At 41.3% G+C, this 27,616-nt stretch overlaps 1 protein-coding gene across 1 annotated transcript in view; it reads left to right on the top strand.

Moving 5' to 3' along the window:
* Positions 1 to 27,616, top strand: part of LOC148023008 (Small GTP-binding protein) — a 65,513-nt gene that overhangs the window by 6,476 nt on the left and 31,421 nt on the right. The window contains exons 2-3 of the mRNA XM_087695988.1: positions 117 to 876; positions 6,148 to 6,304. Of these exons, the coding sequence (XP_087552114.1) occupies positions 117 to 876; positions 6,148 to 6,304 (917 nt within the window). The remainder of the gene's footprint in view (positions 1 to 116; positions 877 to 6,147; positions 6,305 to 27,616) is intronic.

Below are 27,616 nucleotides of genomic sequence, written 5' to 3'. Positions count from 1 at the left end.
TGACATTATTAATGAAAGAAATGTTTGGACTTTGGCATTGACTACATTCTCTTTGACACTTGACTTGGACTTGAGGGTTGCTGTCATCTTTTACTGACTTGCTCTATGATTTTTAGGTGGAAAGAGAGAGAGGCATTACTGTCAAAGCACAAACAGCAACAATGTTCTATACTCATAAAAGTGCAGATGATGTTTCAATGGGCTCACCTTTACAGGCTGAAGAGAGGTCTTACCTGCTCAATTTAATAGACACGCCTGGACATGTTGATTTTAGTTATGAGGTTTCAAGGTCGTTGGCTGCATGCCAAGGTGTTCTTCTTGTGGTTGATGCTGCACAGGGTGTTCAGGCACAGACAGTAGCAAATTTCTACCTTGCATTTGAGGCCAATTTGACAATCATTCCTGTAATCAACAAGATTGATCAATCTAGTGCAGATCCTGAAAGAGTAAAAAAGCAGTTGTATTCCTTGTTTGATCTTAACCCAAATGATGCCCTTCTTACATCCGCAAAGACAGGACAAGGACTTGTAAAAGTCTTACCAGCAGTTGTAGAGAGAATACCGCAACCACAAGGCATGCTCAGCTCTCCTTTACGAATGTTGCTCCTTGATTCATATTACGATGAATATAGAGGTGTCATTTGCCATATTGCTGTGGTTGATGGTGTGTTGCGAAAGGGAGATAAGATAGCTTCAGCTGCTACTGGGCAGACGTATGAGGTTATGGATGTGGGTATAATGCACCCTGAACTGACACCAACTGGCATACTTCTGACTGGTCAAGTAGGGTACATAGTGTCTGGAATGCGGTCAACACAAGAAGCGAGAGTTGGAGACACACTGCACCATGCTAACATTGTTGTGGAAACTTTACCTGGTAAAGTGGGAATTTAACAGTTGTGCAGTTAGATGTAATGATTTTCTAAATGGTTATTACTCCTTTCCTTTTTTAATAACTGCAGAGTGTTCTTTAAGCGTAAGTATATCTGCTGCTCTAATTGCAAATGATAAATGATGTTCTCCACAACTACATCCTGATGTTGCTTGGACACTTGCATTTACTACCAACTACATCCTGATGTTGCTTGGACACTTGCATTTACTACCATACTAACATTGCAGATGAAACTTTACCTGGTAAAGGGGGAAGTTAAAGGTTGTCTAGTTAGATGTACTGATTTAAAAAATGGTTATTACTCTTTTCCTTTCAAAGAACTGCAGATTGTTCTTGAAGCCTAAGAATATCTGCTGCTTCAACACCAAAGGATAAGTGATGTTCTCGACAACTGCAAATGGATGTTTTCTTGGACACATGCATTTACTCTTCAATTTGACATTTTTATGAAGCACTGTGTAGTTCCTTATCTGTTTCTAGACTGGCAAGCTCGGGCTCATAAATGACCCTGGTCTCTGCTAATTGCAGATGATTCTGTTCTGCATTGAAAATTGGATTTAAATTTTTGATGTCTTTAGAAGACTTTAGCAGGAGGACTTCTATAAATAGTTGTTGTTGATTAGCATTTTATCTTGGGAGGTTTTTCTTGAGGCATTTATTGATAGATTCTTCTTTTGTTTAAAAAAAAGCTGTATAGATAGTCAGGGATTCCCTAATAGCAGGTTAAACATGGACATTGATAAATCAAATCTTATCAAGCTTTTCCACACCTGTTTTTGATTATTACAATCTATTTGGCATGCTTGATATTGTGCATGTGTAATCCATGTGGGGTGACTAATTGTTTGATTAAAATCATTGTGTATGGATGGGAATTATATCCATACAAGCTTTCAGAATGGTCTATCAACAATTTTAAATGATGTTCTTGATGGCATTTGATGACATAATCATTGCAACTGAGCATGCCTAGCCTGTTACCTCTTTAGTGGAAAACATCATTTACTTTTTCCCTCTTCCCTCCTAATCAAGTTAGTTGGTAAGAGGGGCAAGCTCAGAGTGGCCTGTTTATAGATGACCTTGGTTCTTCTTAATTAAAGGTGGTCCTGCTTTGGATCTCTAATTTTTGGACCCTATATATAGTCAGGGGCTCCTTAATGTGAGGCTAAACATGGACATTGACAAATCAATTCTCTCGAGTTGTTTTTGTACTGATGTGCATGATTACATTCTATTTTGATTGTTCAATATTGTGCATGTCTAGTTCTTTAGTCTTTGTGGGGCTAGTGAATACTGGTTTGATTAAGCAGTCATTATGTATGTGGGTGGGAAAGAGAGCTCAGGCTGTTGTGATCCCTTGAGTTTATGGCCTTTGGAACGTGGCCTGTATGTAGAAGCCTTGATTGGGTACTAAATGCACCTTCATCACATTTTCAGTCAGTTTCTGATGGCAAGTGATAACGTAATCATGTAGCTGAGATATATCTCCTTTCTCAAACATAACCACTGTAACTGAGTTGAATCTCCTTTCTTCACATTTATAAGAATGTGTAGAACATCTTCAATAGGGAAGCATTTCAGGCACTGATGTTGCAGTGGTTGCGCTTATTACTTGGTCCTTTGGCAGTATTTATCCCTATTTACAGCAATACAGTAGCATTAGAATAGTATGTCACTAATCAAAAGCATGATCAAAAACTTCTGAGCTTGACAAAAAAAAGGAAAAAAGGAAAAAAGAAAAATGCTCTGCAGTGCATTGTGCTCCTTCCTGCTTTCTCTTTGCTTCTCCTCCTTCCTTCTTTCCCTCCTGCTATGCTTCTGCCCTTCTTGCCTTTCTGCAGGCCAATCTTTCCCTGCACCAAAGTGCTCTGGATGGGGTTAGTACCATTTCATTTTTCTGATAAGGGGAGATATTTATATTCTGTCTGGGGCTATAATTAAATTGTTGATTGCAGGTGGGATTGGTTCTTAAAGTAAGATTCCCATAATCAGTGAAAAAGCTATCCCTGTTAGCAGTCTAGTCAGCTCACATGTGAGTTTGGGCTATTCTGAGCATTACTAAGTTTATTAGGTATTTTTGAGTGGTCCCTAGTGATTACTTTGGCATTTATTGCTGGCCAACCTGATCCATTATTTGCATGCTTTTGGCCTATATATATCAGGCTCCTCCACATTCATTCATTCATCATTTCCAGATCGAGTGCATGTCCTGTGGAGAGGGGAAGCCGGTGCCAGTGCACACACAGGCAGTCACTAACTGTTGTGCAGGAATGTCTTGTGTTTGGTATATGGATTCCATTTCCCAAGCACATCTTTGAGTTCTCCTTTGCATTGTTCTTGTGTTTTCTCTTTCCTTTCTCCTTTATCTTGTGTTCTGCAGTTTATTTCAGCATTCTTTCATGCTTCCATTGCTGCATCCACTTCTGACATGTATCAGATTTTAGGATTTACATTGCTTCTGTTGTTTTCTGCTGATTACAGGTCTACCACTGCTGATTGCTGATCTTCTCCAGCTTTTTGCTTATCAGATGACCTGTATCTGCTGCAAATCAGCCTGTTTTCAGCCATCTGCTGCCTGCTTTTGTCTCCAGTAGTATGTGTTTCCAGTTTCTGCATTATCTTATTGTGGCATTGCTGCAATTAATTTTTTTCTGTATTTTGACTCCTACAGGCTGGGCGAATGTGTTTTCAGGTTTTGTTGATCGTAATTTCACCTTTTGGCTGTTAATCTTTTTTCCGGCAGTCATTTTGTGATTAGCTTGTCTTACACTACATGTGAACTCGTGTTAGTACAGTGCTTTGGCTGTACTCTCTCTCCTCCTCTTCTTTTCTTTATTTTCTTTTTCTATCCTCTCCCAATGGCTTCCCCTTGCTGTTCTATTGATGACAAATGACAGCCGTGATTACCTAACATGGAGTGTTGTTATGAAAGCATGGTTTGTGCAAAAGCGGTTATGGCATGTTATTTCTAGAACTTTTGAGCATCCCACCCCACTCCTTTTCCAATTGATTTCTACAAGGACAACTATGAAGACGTGTGCACATGGAACACTAATGATGCCCGTGCATATTCTACTCTTTTGCGTTGTATCTCTAAAGAAGTTCTTTCAATGGTTATCTCTTGTAAGATTGGCTTAGCAATATGGGTGAAGCTCCAGATGTTGTACGCGCAGATCCCTTGACCATGCGTGTAGTTATCCTCTATGGTCGACTCCAATAGATGAAGTTAGAGCGAAAGGATACTATTCGGTGCAACATAACATGAAATCCTCCCCCCCCCACATCACGACACAACGCGACGCGCCCCCTTCCCCCTCCCCAACATAACATGAAATCCCCTCCCCCCCCAACATCACGACACAATGCGACACGCCCCCTTCCCCCTCCCCAACATAACATGAAATCCCCCCCCCCCCCCCCCCCCCCCCCCTCCCAATGACACGACGCGCCCCCGATGCGTCCATACATTGGGATGGTGTGGGCTAGTGGTATGGGACGCTAGTCCTTGGAATGTGGTCATGATCCGGTGTATTTCTAGTCTCTGGGTTCCGAGGGGGGGAGCCCGTTTGGCTCTATGGCTGGGAGGTGAGTCTGATGTCTAGTGCTTATGTATTGGTGGATATAGCTTGTGTCATGTCTTGTGTGTAGGTTGGATCCTAGTTGGATGTTTCACACAATATCTTTTGTACTTTGTTCTTTACCTTAGGGTTTTTCTTCAAGGTGTCATTAATAGAATTGGTATTTCTTGGGAAACAAAAGTGGAAAACGTAGTAGTGGAGGGAGAGATGATTTTGGGCATGGAGCTTGGGTAGTTGTCACGAGGACATGAAACTTTGAGATGCTTTAATCTTGCTGATAACATTTGATTAAGTTATTATTCAAATGTGCAAGGTTGTTTAGTACATGTGATGCACATAGCAGTTATTTCATGGTAATAGGCCAAGGACCTCGAGGATGCAGTGGGTGTCAAAGGAAAAAGTTGTGACAAGTTATGCTATTTGGACTTCAGGGGCGAGTTGGTGTTAGTTTTGACCCTAGGAGAGTTATTTGGCCAATAAGTGTCAGTGGTGACTCTAGGGACTAGCATTAATTAGTTAATAATTAATGCCGGTCTAAGGGTCAACAAAGATTGGGGATCACTCTAGGTTACAAATGGCCTAGCCAATTTAATCATGGATGGGCACATTTAATTTTGGGTATGGTTAGAAGGGCTGAAATTAATTTTCAAGATTATTTAATTTTAAAAATTAATTAAATAGTCGATTAATGCTGAAAAATGAGTTCAAAAGGTTGCCACTTGGCAAAAGTGTCCATGCAAACTTGAGAAAACGTCTTTTTGGGCTGGGTCTCTACCATTCAGTTAGTTTACAGCTTGGGAGAGAGAAAGAGGGAGCTACTGATCCATATTCTGATTAGAGAACTGTAATTTGCTGCGGAAGACAGCCATTTGGGGGTATTAGTAGGCATAGGACAAAAGGGAGTCACATTTGGCTAGTTGGTGGGTCCATTTGTGCAATTCCTGGGTGAAAATCAAGGTGGGGGCCAAAATTTCTTGTTGGTTGTATGTTCAGCAAGGGGCTTTTGGATTAGAAAAGGAGATTGTGGAATCTCAACTTGCACTCAATCCATTAGCAGTTAAAGTTAAAGAAATACCAAAAGGGGCACCGGTTTTGGGGCCAACTAGTTATCTAATGTCCAAGATTATCAACGTATATTGTGCATTTCACTCTATGTTTATTTGCTGATGGCTGTAATTAAGTGCATAATCAGGGAATTACCACCCTTTCCAAGAAGAAAGGGTGGTTTTAGTGGCCGCACTCAACATTGGGGGATCCCTATCAAGTGAATGGAGGGGCATCTTGCCTTGCAAAAAGGGGTTGATGCTGTAGGTTTGAAAAGAGTGAAAGGAAACTTATCAAACATCACATCTCTATCGATAACACAGGAGTGGTTTTGGATCCCAAAGTAGGTATGCCTTGGATGTTAAGGACTTATCTAGGAATTGAGGAGGCATGCTTTATGATCTGGTTGTCCTGCAGTGAGAAACGTTTTGTTGTGTCTTGTCACCAAGCATGAGAATGCTATGGAAGCAAAGGATTGTGATGCTGCTTTGTAGTATGTGCAAATGTGTGAAACATCAAGAAGAATCTCATAATCATATGCTGCATGTAGGTGCATCCTGTATATTGCAGTAATGTGATACTCATACTTTGTGAAATTGTGAAGCTCATTTTTTGTATATCCTGTACACAGGATTTAAACCAGCCAAGCATATGGTTTTTGCTGGTGTGTATCCAGCTGACGGCTCAGATTTTGAAGCACTCAGTCATGCAATAGAACGTCTTACATGCAATGATGCAAGTGTTTCAGTAGCCAAGGAGACCAGTGGAGCATTGGGGATGGGATTCAGGTATCAGCCCAATGTCTCTCACAATTTTGCAAGTGATAAGTTCTGCATGCTTGTATTGCAACAAGAGCCTTGCATATATTTACTGCTGTACCCAAAGACAAAACATTTTTTTGGCTCAGTGTGTTCCTTTGGAATGTTGATCAAGCATGATCATTCATACTTATTTCGTCCTACTCAACCTTCCTCTTAGTACTGTTTTATAATGCTCACATTTGATTGGGCGCTCTCAAATTCACATGCTAGACAAACATGCATGCAAACAACAGACAAAATTTAATTGGGGTAAAATCATAGTGTCTATTGCTTTAATTTATAAAGCTCCCTTAATGCAAATATCCTGATTCCTCCTATACTTTATATAATACACAACAGGAAACAATATAATTACAGGTGGTCTATGTGTCCAGTTGATAGCACTTCTATGCAAAGGTTGACAAAAGTAAGTGTACTTGTCAATTGGGATTGTAAAACCTTTGATTATGGTTGATATTTTTGTCAAAAATGTCCAGTCAAGTGTGGTAATATTTCATCCCGTATGTGTTATTTTGCAAACATAAAGTATTGTAATTCTTCAATACATGTATGGAAAAAATTATGGTGCAAATCATTTGTAAGGTCCAACATTCTGTGGGTGCAAGGAAGAGGGTAAAAATTCAGCCTAGAATCTATGTTGCTGCCAAATATCCACAGTTTTGGTACTAGTATGCACTTAAAAACCTAAGGGCGAACAATGTGGACTGTGTGTGGAGAAAGTCTTTGGTATCGGGGACAGTCCCATAGCAAAATGTGGCATTGTCTCATAAGGGGCACACACAATGGGGAAATGCTCTACAACTTTTTTTTGCCAGACTTAAAACAAAGAATACTCTTGTAACAAATACTTAATGTTGCAAAGGCACCTTATTTCCTTATCACTTTGCAGGTTTGTTTCCAACATGTTGCTGTCTTGTTCAATCTCTAGACCTTTGGAACATGATGCCTGGAACAACATTTGAGACCCCTGAAACTAAAGTGCTGAAATGGAAATGTTCTGCAAACTCTCGAATGTGTTCGGGATTATATCGTTTGAGGAAATAGTGTTTGAGCAAAAAAGTTCTTTTGTTGTTTAAGGGAAGAGGCCTTGAACTTTACCAACCTATGTTTTCGTTTTTGCCTAGTAGACAATGGTTTTAGTTTGTTAACTTTTATTTCTAGCCTTTGAATTCTACTTCTATTGCATACCTATTTCTCCTTCATTAAAGCCATCTATAATGAGGGAACGCATGGAGTTGCACAAAGATTTGCATAACTATGAAGGCAATACCAACTCTTAACTTGTGTCATAGTATAGGGTGTAAATAAATGCTCGACTACAAAATACAAACACATCATATGAGAAACGTGCAGACTGATAAAGAAACATAGTTAGGGTTAGGGTAAGATAGAGACAATGGACATAGAAGATCAAAGAATTTGAATAATGAATATATACAATGCTCTATGCAGCAAATACACTATGCAAGGTAGAATAATCATAGAAATAGGGAACAGCCGTTCCGGCGCATAGGAATGGATTAACGCATTCCGGGAGGTCCGAGCCCCAGGAAACGTTGGTGGAACGTTCCAGCCCGTTCCATGTCCCGTTCCATCCCATTCCGGGCCGTTCCCTGTCTGTTCCAAGGCCGTTCCCTGTTTGGAACGGCTGTTCCAACAATGGAAATTAGAAAAAAAAATGTTGTTAGTTTGCTAGCGCCTGTTTAGGGTTGCGATTTGCTGCCCAACGATTTCCGCCTCTCCTTTCCTGCTTGTTGTGCTTGTCGCGCTTGCTTTGCTTGCTGCTCCCGCTTGCCCTGCGTATCCCGCCTGGCTCGCCTACTGCTCCCGCCTGTCCTGCCAGCTCCCACTTGTACCGCCTGCTCCCGCCTGCTGCTCTCGCCTACCCCGCCTGCCTCGCTTGCTTGCTTTTTTGCCTGGCCCTCGACTCCCGCCTGCGATCAGGTGAGGAATCTCGCATCAAGCACCGACTGAAGTGTTTCTCTACTCAATACTTGATTTTGTTCAGTAGGACCATTATCTCCCCCAAATTTGGGGCATTTTGGATCAGTTGTCGGCAGTTGCTCCAAAATTTGGGGCTTTCTGAAGGATTGGGGCTCAAATTTGGCTGCAATGTCCCCAAATTTGGGGCATTGGGATCCATCATCCCAGGATCTAAAAGAGCGCCTAAATTTGGGGCATTTTGAATCAATCATTGCCCCAAATTTGGGAGCTGAAAATGAGCCAAATTTTGGGGCATTTTTGGCAAGGGAATGCAGGCTAGAATGCCCCAAATTTGTGGCATTTTGAATCAGTCATTGCCCCAAATTTGGGAGCTGAAAATACGCCAGATTTTGGGGTCTTTTCAGCAAGGAATGCAGGCTGGAATGCCCCAAATTTGTGGCATTTTCAGTAAAAGGAATGCAGGCTGAAGTAGCACCAAAGTTCAGGCATTTTTAGCAAACATTTAACACATGCATGTTGAAATTTTGGTGCAAATTTCTGCAATTTCTTTGAACTTTACTAATTATTTGTTACTTTTATATAGATGGCAGCATTGACATCTATGGGATCTTCATCATCGTCAGCAGGTACTTAGTCAACAACTGGACGAAGTCGAAGCACTACTTGGTCGCGGTGGAATGAGGTAGATGCAGGGGTGCCATTGAGAGGTGGAGGGGCTCGCCCTCGGAAATGCAAACTTTGCACTTATGCTCGTACTAGTGGGGTTGATAAAGTGAGAGCCCATCTTCTACATGAGGGGGGGAAAGAGATGCGTTTTTGCACTAATGTATCAATTGAGAAAAGGCAAGAGTTACTTGACCGCATAGCCACTTCTATGGGGAATTCACATGCCAGGATGCCAAATATAGCAGTGGATCCAATAACATGGACTCCAAGGCCAGCAGGGCACGGTGCTTCATGCAGAAGACCACTAGGATTAGTGGCTACGTAGCCTTCTCATGGGCCATCAGTAGCAGCAAGTCGTGGTGTTAGACAAAGTTCATTGCACACTTCATGGGAACCAAAGAAAAAAGAGGAAACAGATGCAACAGTGGCATGCTTTTTTTACCATGACCATATTGCATTCAAATCAGCCAGGTCACCTTATTTTTTAAATATGGTGACAAAGATTGTAGAGTATGGACCCACATATAAGCCCCCTTCATAAAAAACTATCAGGACTACATTGCTTCAGAAGGAGAAAGCAGCCATAGAGATTGCAACAACAAATATTCGCAATCAATGGGCAAGAAATGGAGTGACATTGATAGCAGATGGATGGAGTGACACACGCCATAGGTCCATACATGGTGTTGTTGCATATTCTCGTGGGGATGTACTTCATTGGTAGTCATGATACTTCAGAGACTAGAAAGAGTGCAGATGTATTGACATCTGAGTGGTGTGAGGCAGTGCAGGCTACTGTTGTGTTATGTAATGCATATGTCTCTGATAGAGATTTTTGGGATGAAGTGAATCGCACCAACCAAATGGTTGATCTTATTAGGCACATGTTGAGGATTGCAAATGGCATGGATCTATGCATTGGGAAGATCTATGAAGGTATGGATCGCATGATTGAGAGGTTGGGGAGTTTGGAACCAAATGCAGACAGGTATGAGCAGATCAAGGAGTTATGCATCAGCAGATGGAATGAGTATGACTCGCCTATGCATGCTACAGCATATGTGCTTGATCCTGAGTTTCAAGGAAAGATGCAAGAAAAAGACCTTGAGGTGGTCAAGGCTTGGAGCACATTGCTTGCAAGGCTTTATCCTAGCCATGAAATGCAACGCAAAATTAAAAATCAGCTCTCTGTGTATCGGCAAACATTAGGGATGTTTGGTACAGAGGATGCACTAGAGGACAAGACAAATATTGGGGCTGCTTTATGGTGGGAGGACTACGGGGCAGAAGCTCTAGAGTTGCAGAGTTTGGCTATTCGTATTCTTAGCCAAACAATTAGCTCTTCTTGTTTAGAGCAACTATGAAGCTCATTCAATCACATTCACTCAAAGAGGAGAAATCGTCTTGGTACAAATGAAGACGAATGAACTAGTTTACGTGAGCTTCAATCTTCGCTTGCTAGCTCGTACATCAGTTGCAAAGGTTGATTCTTTTATACATTGGGAAAAAGATGACGATGATGATGATGATGATGATGGTGATGGTGAGGATGTTGTTTAGCAAGATGAGCATTCAGGCACAGTGGAGCCATCTTCCATGAATCAGAGCACTTAGCGGCTAGCCTTTTAGAACTTTAGAGTATTTACTTGGAAATTGGAGCTCTTGTAACTTGGATCTTTAGACTTTAAAGTTTAGTGCATATTTTGTGTCTTTGCAATGCACACTTGTTGGACTTATGCAACATTGTTGATTACAATGTTGAATCATGAATGCGACAATCTATTGCTGATTACAATGTCTTGAATCTTTATTATTGTTGAAACTTGATTATTATGTCTCTAATTTCACGAATTATGGTTAATATGATATATCTCTCTAGATTTTAACTTCTAAGACTTAAGTTTTGATTCTCTCTCTTTCTCTCTCTCTTTATATATATATATATATATATATATATATATATATATATATATATATATATATATATATATATATATATATATATATATATATATATATATATATATATATATATAATATGCCGTTCCCTCCGTTCCCGTTCCCTAACTTTGGGCATTCCCCCCGTTCTAGGGGGTCCCGTTCCTGTTCTCGTTCCCCCTTCCTGGTAACTATGGGAATAATGAACCTCAAACTCGCATGTCTCAGGGATCGGGGTAGAGAATATGTGCTGAAAAGTGTCATGTGCTTTGATAGATTGCCAATGCATGGGGTAATGCAAATCATCATGCTCATGCAAAATGCTATGCAATTGTGTCGCTTGGTTAATGCCCTTGCAGGGGAATTGCTCACATGTCTAAGTGCCCCTTTACAATCATAGTCATCCGAAGTTGTGGATAATGATACAATGTATAAAATTCTGTTAGTGAAGCAATAAACAAATCAAAATCTTGTCATGCTCAATAGAAGAAAGTTGTTCCCTTTTAAAGTGGAAGGAAATGCTAGAGGGAATCGGTCTCTCTTTGTTAATTTGAAGCAGCAGGGGAGGGTGCACCATACCTAGTCTGAATCAATGTATCCCTGCAAAAGCAAACCATGACCACAAGTCAATTTAGAAGAATAAGTACACCAAACGTATCTCGACAGATGCATATAAGCAATTCAACGTGACATCTTAGGTGATTGAAATACTGACAGTGTAAAGAAATTGAGTATGCAAGTTTTTTCTTAGTATAAAATAACCAAAGTAATTTCCCTACACTTGAGCTATGGGTATGCTCATTGAAGGGTTGATCTAGGGAATCCTTAGAAAGCTTGGCGAAGGATGGCGGAGTTGGAGGCGATAGGCCAAGTCATCTACTTTCTTGACTATCTTATATAGCCCATAATAGCGGTGTGCCAACTTATTGCATGAGCCATCCTTGAGTGTGGTATATGGGGAATCAGGGACCTTGAGAAGTACCAACGCACCTTCTTGAAACTCAAGAGAGTGCCTCCTTTCATCAGCATAGAGCTTTATGTGGTCTTCGGCCTTTTTAAGGTTCACTTTGCACTATTGAAGCAAGGCTTGCATGCGATCTAATTCCTCTTTCCCATGTGGGTCGAGCTTTTCACTAAAGATGATTGTATGGAGGAGCACTCGATACCCATACAAGGCCTCGAAGGGAGAGATTCCAATGCTGGAATGAATTGAGTTGTTGTAAGCAAACTCAGCCAAGTGCAGCCATTAATCCCATAGATGCTGGACATCGTGACAAAAATGTCTCAAGTAGATTTCAAGCCACTTGTTGATCTGCTTTGTTTGACCATCAGTCGAGGGGTGATAGGCTGTAGATGGTAGTGCAATATTGTTCGACTAATTGAAGGGCGCACTTGTGCTCTAAGATAAAAATACTATTCCCAAAGTAGACTACCTCAATCCCCAAGAAATATGACAATTGACCAAGGTCAGTTATCTCAAATGTGGAAGAAAGTTAGGTCTTTATATTTGCCATGGTAGCCGAATTTGAGGTTGTGATAAATTGATCAGCAATATATTGAAGGATATAACTGATATCCTCTAAGGTAGATTTTACATATAAATTTGGATCATAAGGGATAGAGTGGTAACCATAAGTTTGAAGGAACTTATCTGTCCCATGGAATGAGAATAGTGATACTTGCTTTAGCTCACAAATAGCTTTTTGCAAATGAAAGCCATTTTTTTAACAGTTTGCAAAAGAAAATCCGAGAGACTGCTCCACATAGACTTCCTCCTTGTAGTAACAGTTCAAGAAGGCACTTTTGACATCCATCTAATAGAGTGGACAACCATGGTGAGCGGTCACTGCAACCAATAGACGGAATGTTATCAATGTCGTAGTGGTTTTGCGATAGTCTTATCATAATGCATGCCATGTTTTTGTCGAAAACATTGCGCATCAAGGCAAGTCTCTTATTTTCCCAAAGTTCCATCAATGCTTAGTTTAGTTCTAATAATCCACTTGGCCCCAATGACTTTTTTATGACTTAATAGATCCACCAAAGTCCACTTCTCATTTTTGTCAATGCTCTCAAGCTTCTTTTCCATGGCCTCTCGCCATTGGGAATGCTTTAGAGCCTTTGCAAACTCTCTGGCTTAGAATGTGCTATATAATCTACCATAAAAATGGGCGCAAATGAGACACTAAGTGCAAACCAGACAAATCTTTTAGGGTCCTCTAGAGTGGAACTTGGTGGAAGGATCGTTAAGCCTCGCATGGTTTGTTGGTACTAGTGAGGTAACGGATCTCATGGAGGAGGCTTGAGTGTTGAAGATTCTACAAGTGGGTCAGGAGCAGGTAGCAAACTTGGCTTAGATGACATTATCTGTGATATAATAGGCGGAGCAATCGACATAGAGGCCAGTGCAGAGAGATGCATAATATTCCTCTTGTCAAAAACCACATCTCTCCGAACAATCACTTTCTTTGTTTAAGAATTGATAGTCTCTTGTCTCGGAGAAATATCCAACAAAAATCAGGAGATCAGTATGTGGAATGAGTTTTCCTATCTTATCATTACCCTTTAGAAGTGTGCATGTAAGCATGACACTTTAAAAGTCTAAAGTAATCACAGGTCGAGTGTCAAAAATTGCCTCGAAGGTGGTCTTTTGAGGGACATCCACAATTAGATATCGGTTGAGGATGTACATTGAAGTGTTAGTGTTAACAACCTCCACCCAATGGTGCTCGGGGAGCTTTGTTGTGAACAACGTAGAGTGTGCCATGTTCATCATAGTCCGGTTTTTATGCTTTACAACTCCATTCTGAGAGGGGGAGGTAAGCTGGCAAGAAATGCCATGCTCTAGTAGAAGCTTGGTAAATTCGTGTGAGATAAACTCACCACCACTATCACTGATGACCCAATTGGTTATGCATCAAAAGCACCCATGATGAGAAGTAGGTGAATGGGCTAGATTTATGCTTTAGAAAGTACACAAATATGTATTGTGAAAAATCATTCACTCCAAAAAAAGTACAGTGTGCCATTGAGGGCGGCAGTGGATGTCGGCCCACAAAGATTAACATGAATCAATCACAGAGATACCTCAATTGTATGTGTGGTTTGTTGAGGAAATGGAGTACAGTGTTGTTTCTGTGGTGGTAGGTTGGATAGACACCCTTAGACAGTTTTAAGGCATTGAAGGTCCTTGACCATTTTACAGTGTGAGAGCTCATAGAGCGAGTCATACCCAAGGTTGGCCAAAGCGATAATCCAAAGATGCTCATTGTTTGTAGGCTTGCATGTGGTGGCTAAAGCTTGGAAGCGGTGAAACTTTGAGTCCTCGCTATCAGCTAGGGTATTTGTTAGTACTAAAATTGGATTTTGTTTGGTAGATTGCTTAGCTAAAAAGGGAATTTTGATTTAGTTTGCCAAACATGCAATTGCCAAGAAGAAGAAGATGCAACAAGACCAACGCACCAAAGAGGCTTGGGTTGTTGCTACTAGTGTTGAATATTAGGACTTTGTCTACATCCTCAATGACATTAACATTGCTGCGATCGTTACCAAGCTACTACCAAATCATTTTGAAGATTTTTGTAATTCCTCTCCCAAAAACTCATAGATAGTATGGCCATAAATACTAAAAATTCTATCCACTTTTAGATGTCTTAGTCACTAACTAAGCATCTAATAGTATGCATGGTTCGTAGCTTTTACTCATGTCTCCCTCCTAAGTTTCTTAAATTTCAAAATATCTTCACTTGGCTAGTTCATAAAATTTTTAGGCTGATTAAAAATCTACTGAGATGGTTTTGATTAGAAGCACTATAAGCTTTCGATTTCCTATAAAAATGGTTTGAAAGGTCGACATAGAAATAGACACTTTCTAGCTTATTTTGACTCCTCCTTTTTTCTTTTTCAACAATGACTAATTTTCCAACAATAGACTGTCTCTTGCCATGAGCATTTGCTAAATTAGTCTTAGGAGTCTATGACCTTGATTGTAGTCGCAATAAAGAAAATTGCTCGCCTCAATTAGCAAAGCTGCACAATGGACAAAATGTTCACCCCAAGTTGGGGGGCATAATATACATCATCTAGTAAAGCGAGATCTCAACCCTCATTAGTATCAAACTTGACATGATCAAGTCATTTTTGTCAATTAGTTCACCATGATCTAGATTGCATCATTGTCTCCATTTGTGTGCGGTAATCCTACTACAAAATCCATAGAAATGTTGCTCCATTGTATACTAAATATTTGTAAATGATGTAACATTTCTGCTTGTTTATGATGTTGAAGTTTATTAGGCTGACATGGCAGTGTGAAGGGAACTGCTAGGGTTTGCACTGAGGACACACAGAGTGTATGACCACGACAGAAACACAAAGTGACAAACACAGACACAAAGGGCAAAACTCAAATCCTAAACGCAAAACTCAAAACTCAAACCCTAAACGCAAAACTCAAAACTCAAACACAAAAACTCAAACACAAACAAAAGAAGGGAGAGAGAGAACACAACTCTGAAATGAATGAATGCTGTAAATGAATGTAAGAATGTACAGTGTGCTCAAGGGCAGAGCAATGTCGGAGTGTGATTTTCACCGAAGACGGATCCCAAGTCTGTGACTACCAGTCGGAGTATAGGAGTGCTGAATAGTGAATGGCAGCAGGCTGGTCACCAAAACGCAGCAGTCTGGATACTGGAAACTGGTAAACACAGCAGTGTACCACCGATCAGAGGTTGGAAACTATGCACAGTCTGCTGTAAACAATAGGTTGAAACAGTGTCTGAGAGTGTCAGGGCCTGCAATGTTGAAACGTAGGCTGGTTGACCTAGAAGATGATGGACAACAGGTTGAACAGCAGTTTGGTATAGTCTGGAGCAATCGCTAGCAGCTGAGAGCTGTCGCCTACAGCAATGGACAGGTTGAAGATAATGTGGCTGCAGTCGATGATGGCTGGACAGCAGATGGAAGCGGGCTGCAGGCTTGAAACTGGGCGCCAACAGCAGCAGAGGGTGTGTGGGCTGGTGTAACCTGCAAACAAGGATGATGGCTGAATGGGGGCAGCCTGTCTATTTATAGATGTGGAAGGGCGCCCCAAAAATTAGGGTTTCCACTAAACTCTCTCGAATCGCTTTCCGTTTTAGGGTTTCCATTGAACTCTCTCAAACTGCTTCCCGTTTTAGGGTTTTACTCTAAAAGAGCATTTTTAGTGTGTTTTAGGGCTGTTTAAGAGGCTAATCAGTAAGTAATGCATATTTTAGCTCAACACCCCCTCTCAGGCCCAAAACTAAGTTGAAAGGTTAGGCCAGCCATTGTGATGTTTATGTACCCCAAGGCATCCCACCCGAAGGCAGTCAAGGCATCGGACAAAGGGTGCAGGTCGGTTGCCCAGTGGCCTACCAAGCCCTACAAAGGCGGATGGAACTATATGGATTTTTTTTTTTTTTGAATAAGTGAAGTAAATTTGATGGAATGCGGCCGATTGAGTAAAAGTGACCCCGAAGGCGGGAGTAGGGAGGGTACACCCAACACATTACAAAATAGTACAAGCTAACCCATCCACTCAGGGTGTTGATGACGAGGAAAAATAGTTGATGAGGTGTCCATGTGATGAAGAAGGATGGTGGTGTGGTAACAATAGCCGCCGGTGGAAATAGCTTAGGATCCGCACAAGTGGTGCTCTGCACAATGAGATGCAAAGTATGCTACACGCGGAAGAATGCTCATGTAGCAGGTGCTACTTGGACAGTGTCCCTCGTGGGGAAATTGTTCACTTGTTGCGATAATACTCCTCAAAGTTCTCTGTCATGTTAGTGAAATTTGGTGAAGATGGAGTATTGTCCTCCTCACCGAGTCCATAATGCCGTCTCAGGGCCTCCAATGATGGAGAAGCCTGATAAGACATCATAGGAAGTGGAGAAGAAGGTATCTCGGACCTTGTGATTGGGTTACGAGTCGTATTGTGTGCCTCGCACAAAGACTAGCTCTCCACAATATCTGCAAGATACTCTTTACAAGAGCACCGACTCTGATACCATGTGAAGGGAACTGCTAGGTTTTGCATTGAGGACATACAGAGTGTACGACCACGATAGAAACTCAAAGAGACAAGCAGAGACACAGAGGGCAAAACTCAAACCCTAAATGCAAAACTCAAAACTCAAACGCAAAAACTCAAACAGAAATAGAAGAAGGGAGAGAGAGAACACAACTGTGAAGTGAATGAATGCTGTAGATGAATGTAAGAGTGTACAGTATGCTCAAGGGCAGAGCAATGTCGGAGTGTGACGTTCATCGAAGACGGATCCCAAGTCTGTGACTACCAGTCGGAGTACAGGAGTGCTGAATAGTGAATGGCAGCAGGCTGGTCACCAAAACGCAGCAGTTTGGAGGTTGGAAACTGGTAAACACAGCAGTGTACCAGTGATCGGAGGCTGGAAATTGTGCAGAGTCTGCTGTAAACAATAGGCTGAAACAGTGTTTGAGAGTGTCAAGGCTTGCAATGCCGAAAACGTAGGCTGGCTGACCCTGGAGATGATGGACAGCAGACTGAACAACAGTCTGGAGCAATCACTAGCAGTTGAGAGCTGTCGCCTACAGCAATGGACAGGCTGAAGATAATGTGGCTGCAGTCGATGGTGGCTGGACAGTAGATGGAGGCGGGCTGCAGGCTTGAAACTGGGCACCAACAGCAGCAGAGGGTGTGTGGGCTGGTAATACCTGCAAACAAGGATGATGGCTGAATGGGGGCAGCCTGTCTATTTATAGATGTGGAAGGGTGCCCCAAAAATTAAGGTTTCCACTAAACTCTCTCGAACCGCTTCCTGTTTTAGGGTTCCCATTGAACTCTCTCGAACCGCTCCCCATTTTAGGGTTTTACTCAAAAGAGCATTTTTAGTGTGTTTTGGAGCTGTTTAAGAGGCTAATCAGCAAGTAATGCATATTTTAGCTCAACACCTCCTCTCAGGCCCAAAACTAAGTTGAAAGGTTAGGCTAGCCATTGTGATGTTTATGTACCCCAAGGCATTCCACCCCAAGGCAGCCAAGACATCGGACAAAGGGTGCACGTGGGCTGCCTAGTGGCCTACCAAGCCCTACAAAGGCGGATGGAACTACATGGATTTTTTTTTTGTGAATAAGTGAAGTAAATTTGATGGGATGCAACTGATTGAGTAAAAGTGACCTCCTCGAAGACGGGAGTAGGGAGGGTATACCCAACACAACACAAAATAGTATAAGCTAACCTATCCACTCAGGGTGTCGATGACGAGAAAAAATAGTTGATGAGGTATCCATGTGATGAAGAAGGATGGTGGTGTGGTAATAATAGCAGCCGGTGGAAACAACTAGGATCCGCGCAAGTGGTGCTTTGCACAATGAGATGCAAAGTATGCTACATGCTGAAGAATGCTCATGCAGTAGGTGCCACTTGGACAATGTCCCTCGTGGGAAAATTGTTCACTTGTTGCGATAGTACTCCTCAAAGTCCTGAGCTGTCATGTTAGTGAAATTTGGTGAAGATGGAGTGTTTTGTCCTTCTTAGCGAGTCCATAATGCCGTCTCAGGGCCTCCAATGATGGAGAAGTCTGATAAGACATCATAGGAACTAGAGAAGAAGGTGTCTGGGACATTGTGATTCGGTTACGAGTCGTATTGTGTGCCTCGCACAAAGACTAGCTCTCCACAATATCCGCATGATACTCTCTACAAGAGCACCGACTCTGATACCATGTGAAGGGAACTGCTAGGTTTTGCACTGAGGACACACAGTGTACGACCACGATAGAAACACAAAGAGATAGACACAGACACAGAGGGCAAAACTTAAACCCTAAACGCAAAACTCAAAACTCAAACACAAAAACTCAAACACAAACAGAAGAAGGGAGAGAGAGAAAACAACTCTGAAGTGAATGAATGCTGTAAATGAATGTAAGAGTGTACAGTGTGCTCAAGGGCAGAGCAATGCTGGATTGTGACATTCACTGAAGATGGATCCCAAGTCTATGACCACCAGTTGGAGTGTAGGAGTGTTGAATAGTGAATGGCAGCAGGCTGGTTACCAAAACGCAACAGTCTGGAGGCTGAAAACTGGTAAACGCAGCAGTGTACCACTAATCGGAGGCTGGACACTGTGCACAGTCTGCTGTAAACAGCAGGCTGAAACAGTGTCTGAGAGGGTCAGGACCTGCAATGCTGAAAATGCAGGCTGGCTGACCTTGGAGATGATGGACAATAGGCTGAACAGCAGTCTGGGACAGTTTGGAGCAGTCGCCAGCTGGAGTGCTCCAAACTGTCTATGACCACTAGTTGGAGTGTAGGAGTGTTGAATAGTGAATGGCAGCAGACTGGTTACCAAAACGCAACAGTCTGGAGGCTGAAAACTGGTAAACGCAGCAGTGTACCACTAATCGGAGGCTGGACACTGTGCACAGTCTGCTGTAAACAGCAGGCTGAAACAGTGTCTGAGAGGGTCAGGACCTGCAATGCTGAAAATGCAGGCTGGCTGACCTTGGAGATGATGGACAATAGGCTGAACAGCAGTCTGGGACAGTTTGGAGCAGTCGCCAGTAGCTGAGAGTTGTCGCCCACAGCAATGGACAGGCTGAAGATAATGTGGCTGCAGTCGATGATGGCTGGACAGCAGATGGAGGCGGGCTGCAGGCTGGAAACTGGGCACCAACAACACCAGAGGGTGTGTGGGCTAGTGTAACCTGCAAACAAGGATGATGGCTGAATGGGGGCAGCCTGTCTATTTATAGATATGGAAGGGTGCCCCAAAAATTAGGGTTTCCACTAAACCCTCGAACCGCTCCCGATTTTAGGGTTTCCACTAAACTCTCTTGAACGGCTCCCCGTTTTAGAGTTTTACTCTAAAAAAGCATTTTTAGTGTGTTTTGGGGCTGTTTAAGAGGCTAATCAGCAAGTAATGTATATTTTAGCTCAATAGGCAGGTGGTTACATACACAAGACTCAACCAAAGTTTTCACGTGCGGCCAATAAAATTAGTGAGCAACCAATGCCAAAGTCTGCACCGGTGTATGCTAGGGTGTCTTGAGGGCTTTGTGTGTCACCACACGCATATAAAATCTTTTTGCGGATATCTTGATTACCAAGCACATATGTTGCCTTGTTTGAAAATCAATCCATTATGAATGGAATACTTTTTCACTATCTTTCTCGTGGTAGCAAGCTTTTGGACGTTTGGACTGTCAAAGCTTCAAGGCTAGTAGGTCCATCTTGGAGTAATTGCTAGATCTTGCCAAAGTGAAGATTGTTTTGGCAATGCCTTTTAAGAGAAAGATATTAGTCGAAATTTCGGAGAAGAATAAGGCATCAAGTTTGGGAATTTGACTAAGAGCATTGGCAGCCATATTAGTTGCATTCTTTCACTAATGGATCTCAAAGTTAAACTCTTGCATAAGCTTTGTCCATCTTACCTTACGACCATAGAGATTAGGTTGATCGCAAAGGTACTTTATCAAATGGTGGTTAGTCCAAATAATGAACCGGGTGCCATGTAAAATAAGGACACTAAATTTGAAATACATGGATGACTACTAACAATTTTCTCTTCTGTGGTGTAACGTGTTTGGGTATTTGTAACCTTATGGCTCTCAAATACAACAGGCCATTTGTCCTGATAAAGAAAAGCACCGAGACATAATCACTTGCATTTGTATGAACCTCAAAAAGGTTTATTCAGATCGATAGTTTATAACATTGGTGTAGTATTAACTGGTTATTTCAATGTTTGAAAACATTGATAAAACTCATTGGTCCAAATAACTAGGCGTGCTTTTTCTTGCTTTGATATCTTAAGCAAATGTGCTAAGGATCTAGCAATGTGAGCATAGTCCCTGATGAACTTTTGAAATAAAGCTATAAAAATGATAAAAAGATTTTACTTGTCTTACGGTCCTCGGAATAGGCTAATCTAGCATTACTCGAACCTTTCTGGGTTCAATTGGGATGCCATCAATTGAGATGATGTGCACAAGATATAAAACTCCGTGTAGCAAAAATTTGCACTTGGATAGTTTTGTAAACAATTGTTCTTATCTTAAGAGATGTAAGATGATATGCATGTGGTTTGTATGCTTCTCCTTGGACTTACCATAATTAAGTATGTCATTGAGGAAAATGATTATTCACTTTTTGAGGTACAGATAGAACATGTCATTCATCTTTTGTTATAAAGTTGTTGGAGCATTAGTGAATCGGATGGGACAAAAAATTTGAAAATGTCAATACTGCATTTGAAACACAATTTTGAGACATCCTTATTAGTGATTTATATTTGATGGTATCTAAATTTTGGATCAATCTTGGTGAGCATGTGAAACCAGCCTTCCTTTCGTGGATGGGTAGTAAATCCCTGATTACAACTTAATTACAGCAGCAAACAGTTAATGCAAATCTGAAAATACAAATTTACCTACTAATCTTGGACAATGCACACCCGATTGGCCCCAAAATTGGCGCCCCTCTCAGTATTTCTTTAGCTTTATTGAGAAAGAAGTTGATTTACAATGGGATTCTCCCAATCCCTTTTGGTATTTCAATTCCCCTTGCTGTTCAAAATCACCAGTAAGTCTTTAATTTGATTTGCCCCTTGATTCGGGCAATCGATTGGCCTTCACCCGCTTTGATGGAAATGGAAAATGCCCTACTTCAACCTTAGCATAATTAGACCAAGCCTAAGATATTCTAATTAAAAATACACGTGTATATTCCACGCAATAGTTGGAGGTGCGACAAACACAATTGTGAGTGATAGATACAATCTGTACGAGGATGAGCCTGCTGGCTCTCACAAACTAATACATCCATGATAATTTGATGATGTCCATGAAGCACAAATATAATCCAAGTGTCCAAAAATAAGGCACGTAGTTCCTCTTTGATCATAATCTTGTCAAGCAATGGGTGATATATCAACTTTCATGGCAAGGCGAGATTTCGAGCTAGGATGATAGAGTGCAGTGAAGTGGTCTCATAGTAAGTTGGGTTAGCTTGAAGTGTATTGACTGTATGGCATTGCTTATCTGTGGTCATAAGACAACTATCATCGCAAGAAATCTCAAGTCAATGAGAAAACCACTTTTGCAACAACAGACTTGAGGAATGACAATTTTGCTCAAGCTCATCAAGTACTGATTGGTCTTGGATTTTGGTCACATAAGCATAAGAAGAAGATCAGTTGCTACCATTACCTGACCTGTGGAGGGTCACAATTGTGTGCTCCTAGATCCTGGCGGTTTTGCGCTTCTCTCCCTCCCTCCCTCACTCCCTCCCTCTCTCTTTTTTTCGTAAAAGGTAATTGTATTAATTACAAAAAAAGTACAAGTTTACTTGATTACAAGATACATGATGACACTAAGCCATCAAGTGAAAAGGTTCCAGTACTAAGAGTTACAAAGTCATGGCAAAGACGCAGAGGAAATTGCCATATGCCAGGGACGTAAGTCCTCCCAAGAGAGTATGTCAGAGTGTTGAAGAAGATCTATCTACCAATACAAGAGACCCTTAAGCCTAGCAATAGGCCGCTGAACATTACAGGCGGAATCAAAAAGAAAAGCACAGATTCAGCCCTGTTCAATCCAAGTCTTGGAGCTTCCAATTTTTGGCACGATTCTCAAGGTTGCTGCTAAACCCTAATTTCTACTGCATATTAGGGTTTACAGCAGAGAAATCTGAAATTTCTCAGCCTTCAAGGGTCCAAATACTGAGATCTTCAGATGAGAGCGAAAGCTGTAGGGAGAGAAAATTCAGAGTTTTGTCGCGAAGAATGACTGAAAATTAGTCAAGTGCAGCTGCTGCTCTGCCACAACAGCATATAGATGCAAAGAACTGAAGAAAATCAGTCATTTACTGCTGTTGCCCTACCTCAACAGCTCCTATAGATGCTGTCTCCTGCTGTTGATTGGTCTTCTTTTGCCCTTGGCTGCCTCAAAAGGTCCTCCTATGGTTGCAAATCAGACCAGCAGCCTCTCCTCCCTCTCTCTTGGAGGCTGAATTCATAGAAATGCCTCTCTCCAGCCTCTAAAGATGTTTTTTAGTCTTGCATGGGCATTTTTCACAAGTGGCAGCCTTTCCAAATGGTTTTTCATGCATTTTTCATAATTAAATATTAATTTTCAGCCTTAAAATACTGAAAATTAATCTAATAATTATTTCAGTGCCGGGAAAATAATCTGACTGGCCAGTAATTAAATTGGCTAGGCAACTTCCATTCCCGAGTGTCTTTGTGCCATCTTTGACCATTAGATTGACGTTAGCTACCATTAAACGCCACTTCTCTAGTGTCATCAACTGACACTTATGGCCAAATGGATAACCTAGGCCAACAATTGACACCAGATACCACCAAGTATCTGTGCGGCATAACTTATAGCAACTTTTGCCTTTGAGATCCCGTGATTTCTTCGGTTCCCGGGCTTGTAAATTTACTTTAGCCCTAGTTGCACCTCACATGTGCATCATTTACTTAAATCATGTGATTAAAAATTAATCCACATGTTAAGTGAGGTTTCAAAAATACATCTCCTCATGACAGCATGTATCATAGAGTCGATGTATAAGATCATCTATTTGAGCTAACGGATATTTGTTCTTGACGATCACCTTATTGAGACCTTTATAATCTATATAGAAGTGCATCGTACCATCTATCATAATCCTCCCCTCCGTTTTGTTTTTTCCTTTGGTGAGCAGGATATATGCTCCCCAAAGAGTTTTACTAGATTCAATAAAGCCGTTTGCTAGATAATCATGAAGTTGCATAGCTATCGTATTTCTTTCTTGAGCTAAACTAATAAGGTTTCCAAAGAGATGAGACGGCTATTAGCTAATGTTTTGATCCTATAGTTTAATGTACGGTGAGACGGTGGGGGTCAAGTAATTTAGGCAAAAAGACATCAACGTATTCATGTAGAATTGGATACAAATATTTGCTTGCATTTGAATTAGTATTAACATTATTATTAAATGAAAGAGAATTCCATTGCACCACAAATGATTGAACTTTTTTAGAAAACAAATATAGACCACAATATTTGGATCATGAAAATATCTTCTAAATTCCAACTTGATATCATATGTACATTGGATGGAGTGATCTCTAAGGATGAATAGCCCTTGATTACATGAAAGCGACCATCACACTCAAAAGAAAGTACATGAGATTTATAATCAATGCACAAAGAGGAGGATCTATCAAAGAACCATGGCATGCCAAGGATGACATCGACATGGTCCAAGCTTATTAATTGTAAGTCCAGAGAATCGTAATGTGGTTGGATCGGAAGATCCAATTTTAGCAATGATCTATAGTTGGGCCTTCCTGTGAAAAGCATGGATCTAGAGCATGGCAGGAGCTATGGAGGATGGAAGATGAAGACAAGAATCACGTTGACATAGACAAGGAGAGACCAACTATTACACAAGTAAATTAGGTTCCAAGATGGAAGCTTGGACTCATAAAGACAATCTTGTGTAATGGACTGACAATGACAAAGACACTAAGTGAAAGTACAAAGCATCATGATATTGTATTCATTCCATATGAAAAAGTGGTAGTTAAGTACAATGCTTTATAGTTGCTGGATAGGTAGTAGTTTCTCTTTCTGTGCCTATGGTATTCAGTCTGCCTGCATGTCCTAAGCCCAAAACTGCCTTATACAAAGAGGCCATAGTGGGTGTGATTGCAAATATCTCAATACCCCTCCACAATCACAACCAGAAAGTACAAAGTGTGTAGAGGCTTTAGTGAGAGCAACACCTGCAAAGTGTGGGCACAGCATAAACATGGCAAAACATCAGAGGCTGTTGCAGAAAAGGCTAAGTGTGGGTACCACAAACATGGTGGACATCGAGAGGCTGTAACAAGGGCCTCACAAAGTGTACAAAGGCTGTAGTACAAGGCTACATGAGAAGTTTACAAGCTTATGACAAGAGCATTTTGGGCTAGGCAATACAAGGCTAAAAAAAGTAAGTAAAAAATTGGGTCAAGGACCGTGAGGTCCTTGTGGTTTTCAGCATTTCTTTTTACATAGATCTTCAATTCATTGTAGGTCTTCTTGTCTTTCTTCTCTTGTTCATGGTCTTTTTGATCTTTTTTTTAATGGTGTACTTTGCTTGTATTAGTCTTCATGTCCACATCTCCCTCAAGCAAAGGTATCATAATCTTTGAGGCAGTAGAAATGTCTTCAAAATCTTCAAATAAATTCATCGATTGCTTTTCAAAACAAGTAAATCCATCCATCCCTGCAAGCGGAATAAACAAGTTTTCCATGTAGTTGAATTGAGCAACAAGAGTAATGTTACTCTTCATGAGAAGCATCTTCATAAAAGACTTGATTTTGGTCATTCCCATGATGGAAATCAGCTTCAAATGACTGAGAATAATCAGCAATGGGTTGATCTTTGTATGTGTCAAAAGACACAAGCAATGACAGTGAAGTATCAAAAGATACCAGTTTGAAATTTGATGTTTGTTGCTTGAGTTTGACTTGATGATCTTCAAAAACTCTTCATAGCTTCCCCTCCTTGTTGATTTGATGGTTGAATACTTGCTGAAAACTTCAGATTAGAGTGGCCTTGGCTTAGTTTAAGTGGCAGGAGAGAGAAAATGAAGGAAAAATGAGCTTGAATGTAAGTGGCTATGGCTGTCCTGTCAAAACAGGGATCAACGACTGGTAAATGAGCTCCCACGAGCTCCACAGGTTGAATCTGCTCAAACCCTTTAAGATGGAGAATCCTCTCACAGGTTGAATCTGCTCAAACCCTTTAAGATGGAGAATCCTCTCTAATGGGTCTAACTTCCCCCTAAGAGGGTTTGTACCCGTTTTGCCCGAGTTGAGAGGTCTAAGCCTTCAAAGTGGTCACTGTCAAAACTGCACCCAGATTTGGGAAAATGCAAATGCCAGGCATGGTGTGCATCAATCTTCTTGATTTTTGTGCCAATAAGTTGCGCCTTGACCTGAAGAACAACTCTCGAGAAGAAAGCTTGAAGAGATATGGCCTGGTTGATGAGATATGGCTGCTCCAATAGAGGTAGGTAGGTGCTGTCCACAGACACAGTTATGGCAACGACTCTGAAAAGAGGCAATGCTGAAGCTACAGTTGCCCAATCTCAATGATTGAGGTGCCAGCGAGAAGCTCTGGAAGTAGAGAAACACTTCTCGAGAAGGAAGTTCAGAGAGATTTGACCTGTGGAGAGATATGAAAGCTTCAAGCTGACAGGGTGCTGCTAGCTATGGCTGCCATGGAAGCTTCATTGAAGGTAGGAATGCAAATGAAGTTGGAGATAGGGTCTTGTACTCAAACTAAGCTGAGCAGAGATGGAAAGAAGCTGAGAGGAGTGAAAGGAGAGTTGGGCCATGCTCAACTAAGCTCTGATACCATGTGAAAAGCACGGATCTAGAGCATGGCAGCAGTATCTATGGAGGATGGAAGATGAAGACAAGAATCATGTTGACATAGACAAGGAGAGACCAACTATTACACAAGTGAATTAGGTTCCAAGATGGAAGCTTGGACTCATAAAGACAATCTTGTGTAATGGACTGACAATGACAAAGACATTAAGTGAAAGTACAAAGCATCATGATATTGTATTCATTCCATATGAAAAAGTGGTAGTCAAGTACAATGCTTTATAGTTGTTGGATAGGTAGTAGTTTCCCTTTCTGTGCCTATGGGATTCAGTCTGCCTGCATGTCCTAAGCCTAGAACTGCCTTATACAAAGAGGCCACAGTGGGTGTGATTGCAAATATCTCAACACCTCCATATAATGGACATGCTATTCTTGGTTAGCGGATGCCAGTGGGTGTGATTGCAAATATCTCAACACCTCCATATAATGGACATGCTATTCTTGGTTAGCGGATGCCATGTGGAGTCGAAGTCTTTGCATCAATCAAGAAGAGAGAAAATCATCAATAATCGAGAAGAAATAAAATTATTAGTAGAATCACTATCAAAGAAAACTATACTTGCTTGATTGTTGATTTTGCTAGTGACCTTCAAAAGATTATGCATACGAAACACGATATTATTTGCAGAATAACCATTGCAACTGCTCACATTAACAAAGTAATTCTTTATTGAAAATTCAAAAAGCATACCTAATATTATGTTTGTGGATATCCAGATGGACACTAGTGGCATTGGTCACGATGTTTACGAATGGACTTAGTATTAATGCACTAAGGATACTTCGGGGTTAGGATAGTCAGAGTCTTATTTATAGGACTCAAGGCCTTATTTTGCACATTCATTGTGTAATCACCACTTTTAGACTCTTGGCTCATTTCCTGACGCATTTGTATATCGGGATGGTGTGGACTGGTGGTACATGATGACAACCCTTGGGATGCGGGCGTGATCCGAAGTGCTGCTAGCTCCTAGGTGCGGGGATGGGCTTGTTTGGCTCTACAGTTGGGAGGTGAGTTTGATGTCGAGTCCCTTTTTGGGTTAGTTTGGCTTGGGTCATATCTGGCGTTGCTCATGAAACTATGATGGTTCATGCATGACAGGTAGGCCTTTATCTTGATAGGGGTGGTATGGGACACAGTTGGCAAGAAAGGTGTGCATGGGGGGGCATGTTTTGCGGATGGTGGATATGTAAGCAAGGTATGTTTTTTGTTTTGTACTCATGGTCAGGTTTTGCGTTGGGGAGATGCTTGTGCACAAGAGTTTTCGGTTGTTTTGATTGTTGGAGTCTAGGG

Source organism: Lygodium microphyllum, chromosome 16 (assembly GCF_053477565.2).
Source record: "Lygodium microphyllum isolate KBCC chromosome 16, Lygodium_microphyllum_v1.1.10, whole genome shotgun sequence".
Classification (NCBI taxonomy): Eukaryota; Viridiplantae; Streptophyta; class Polypodiopsida; order Schizaeales; family Lygodiaceae; genus Lygodium; species Lygodium microphyllum.
Note: the sequence above shows the minus strand (reverse complement) of the source record. Positions and strands in the feature narration are given on the sequence as shown.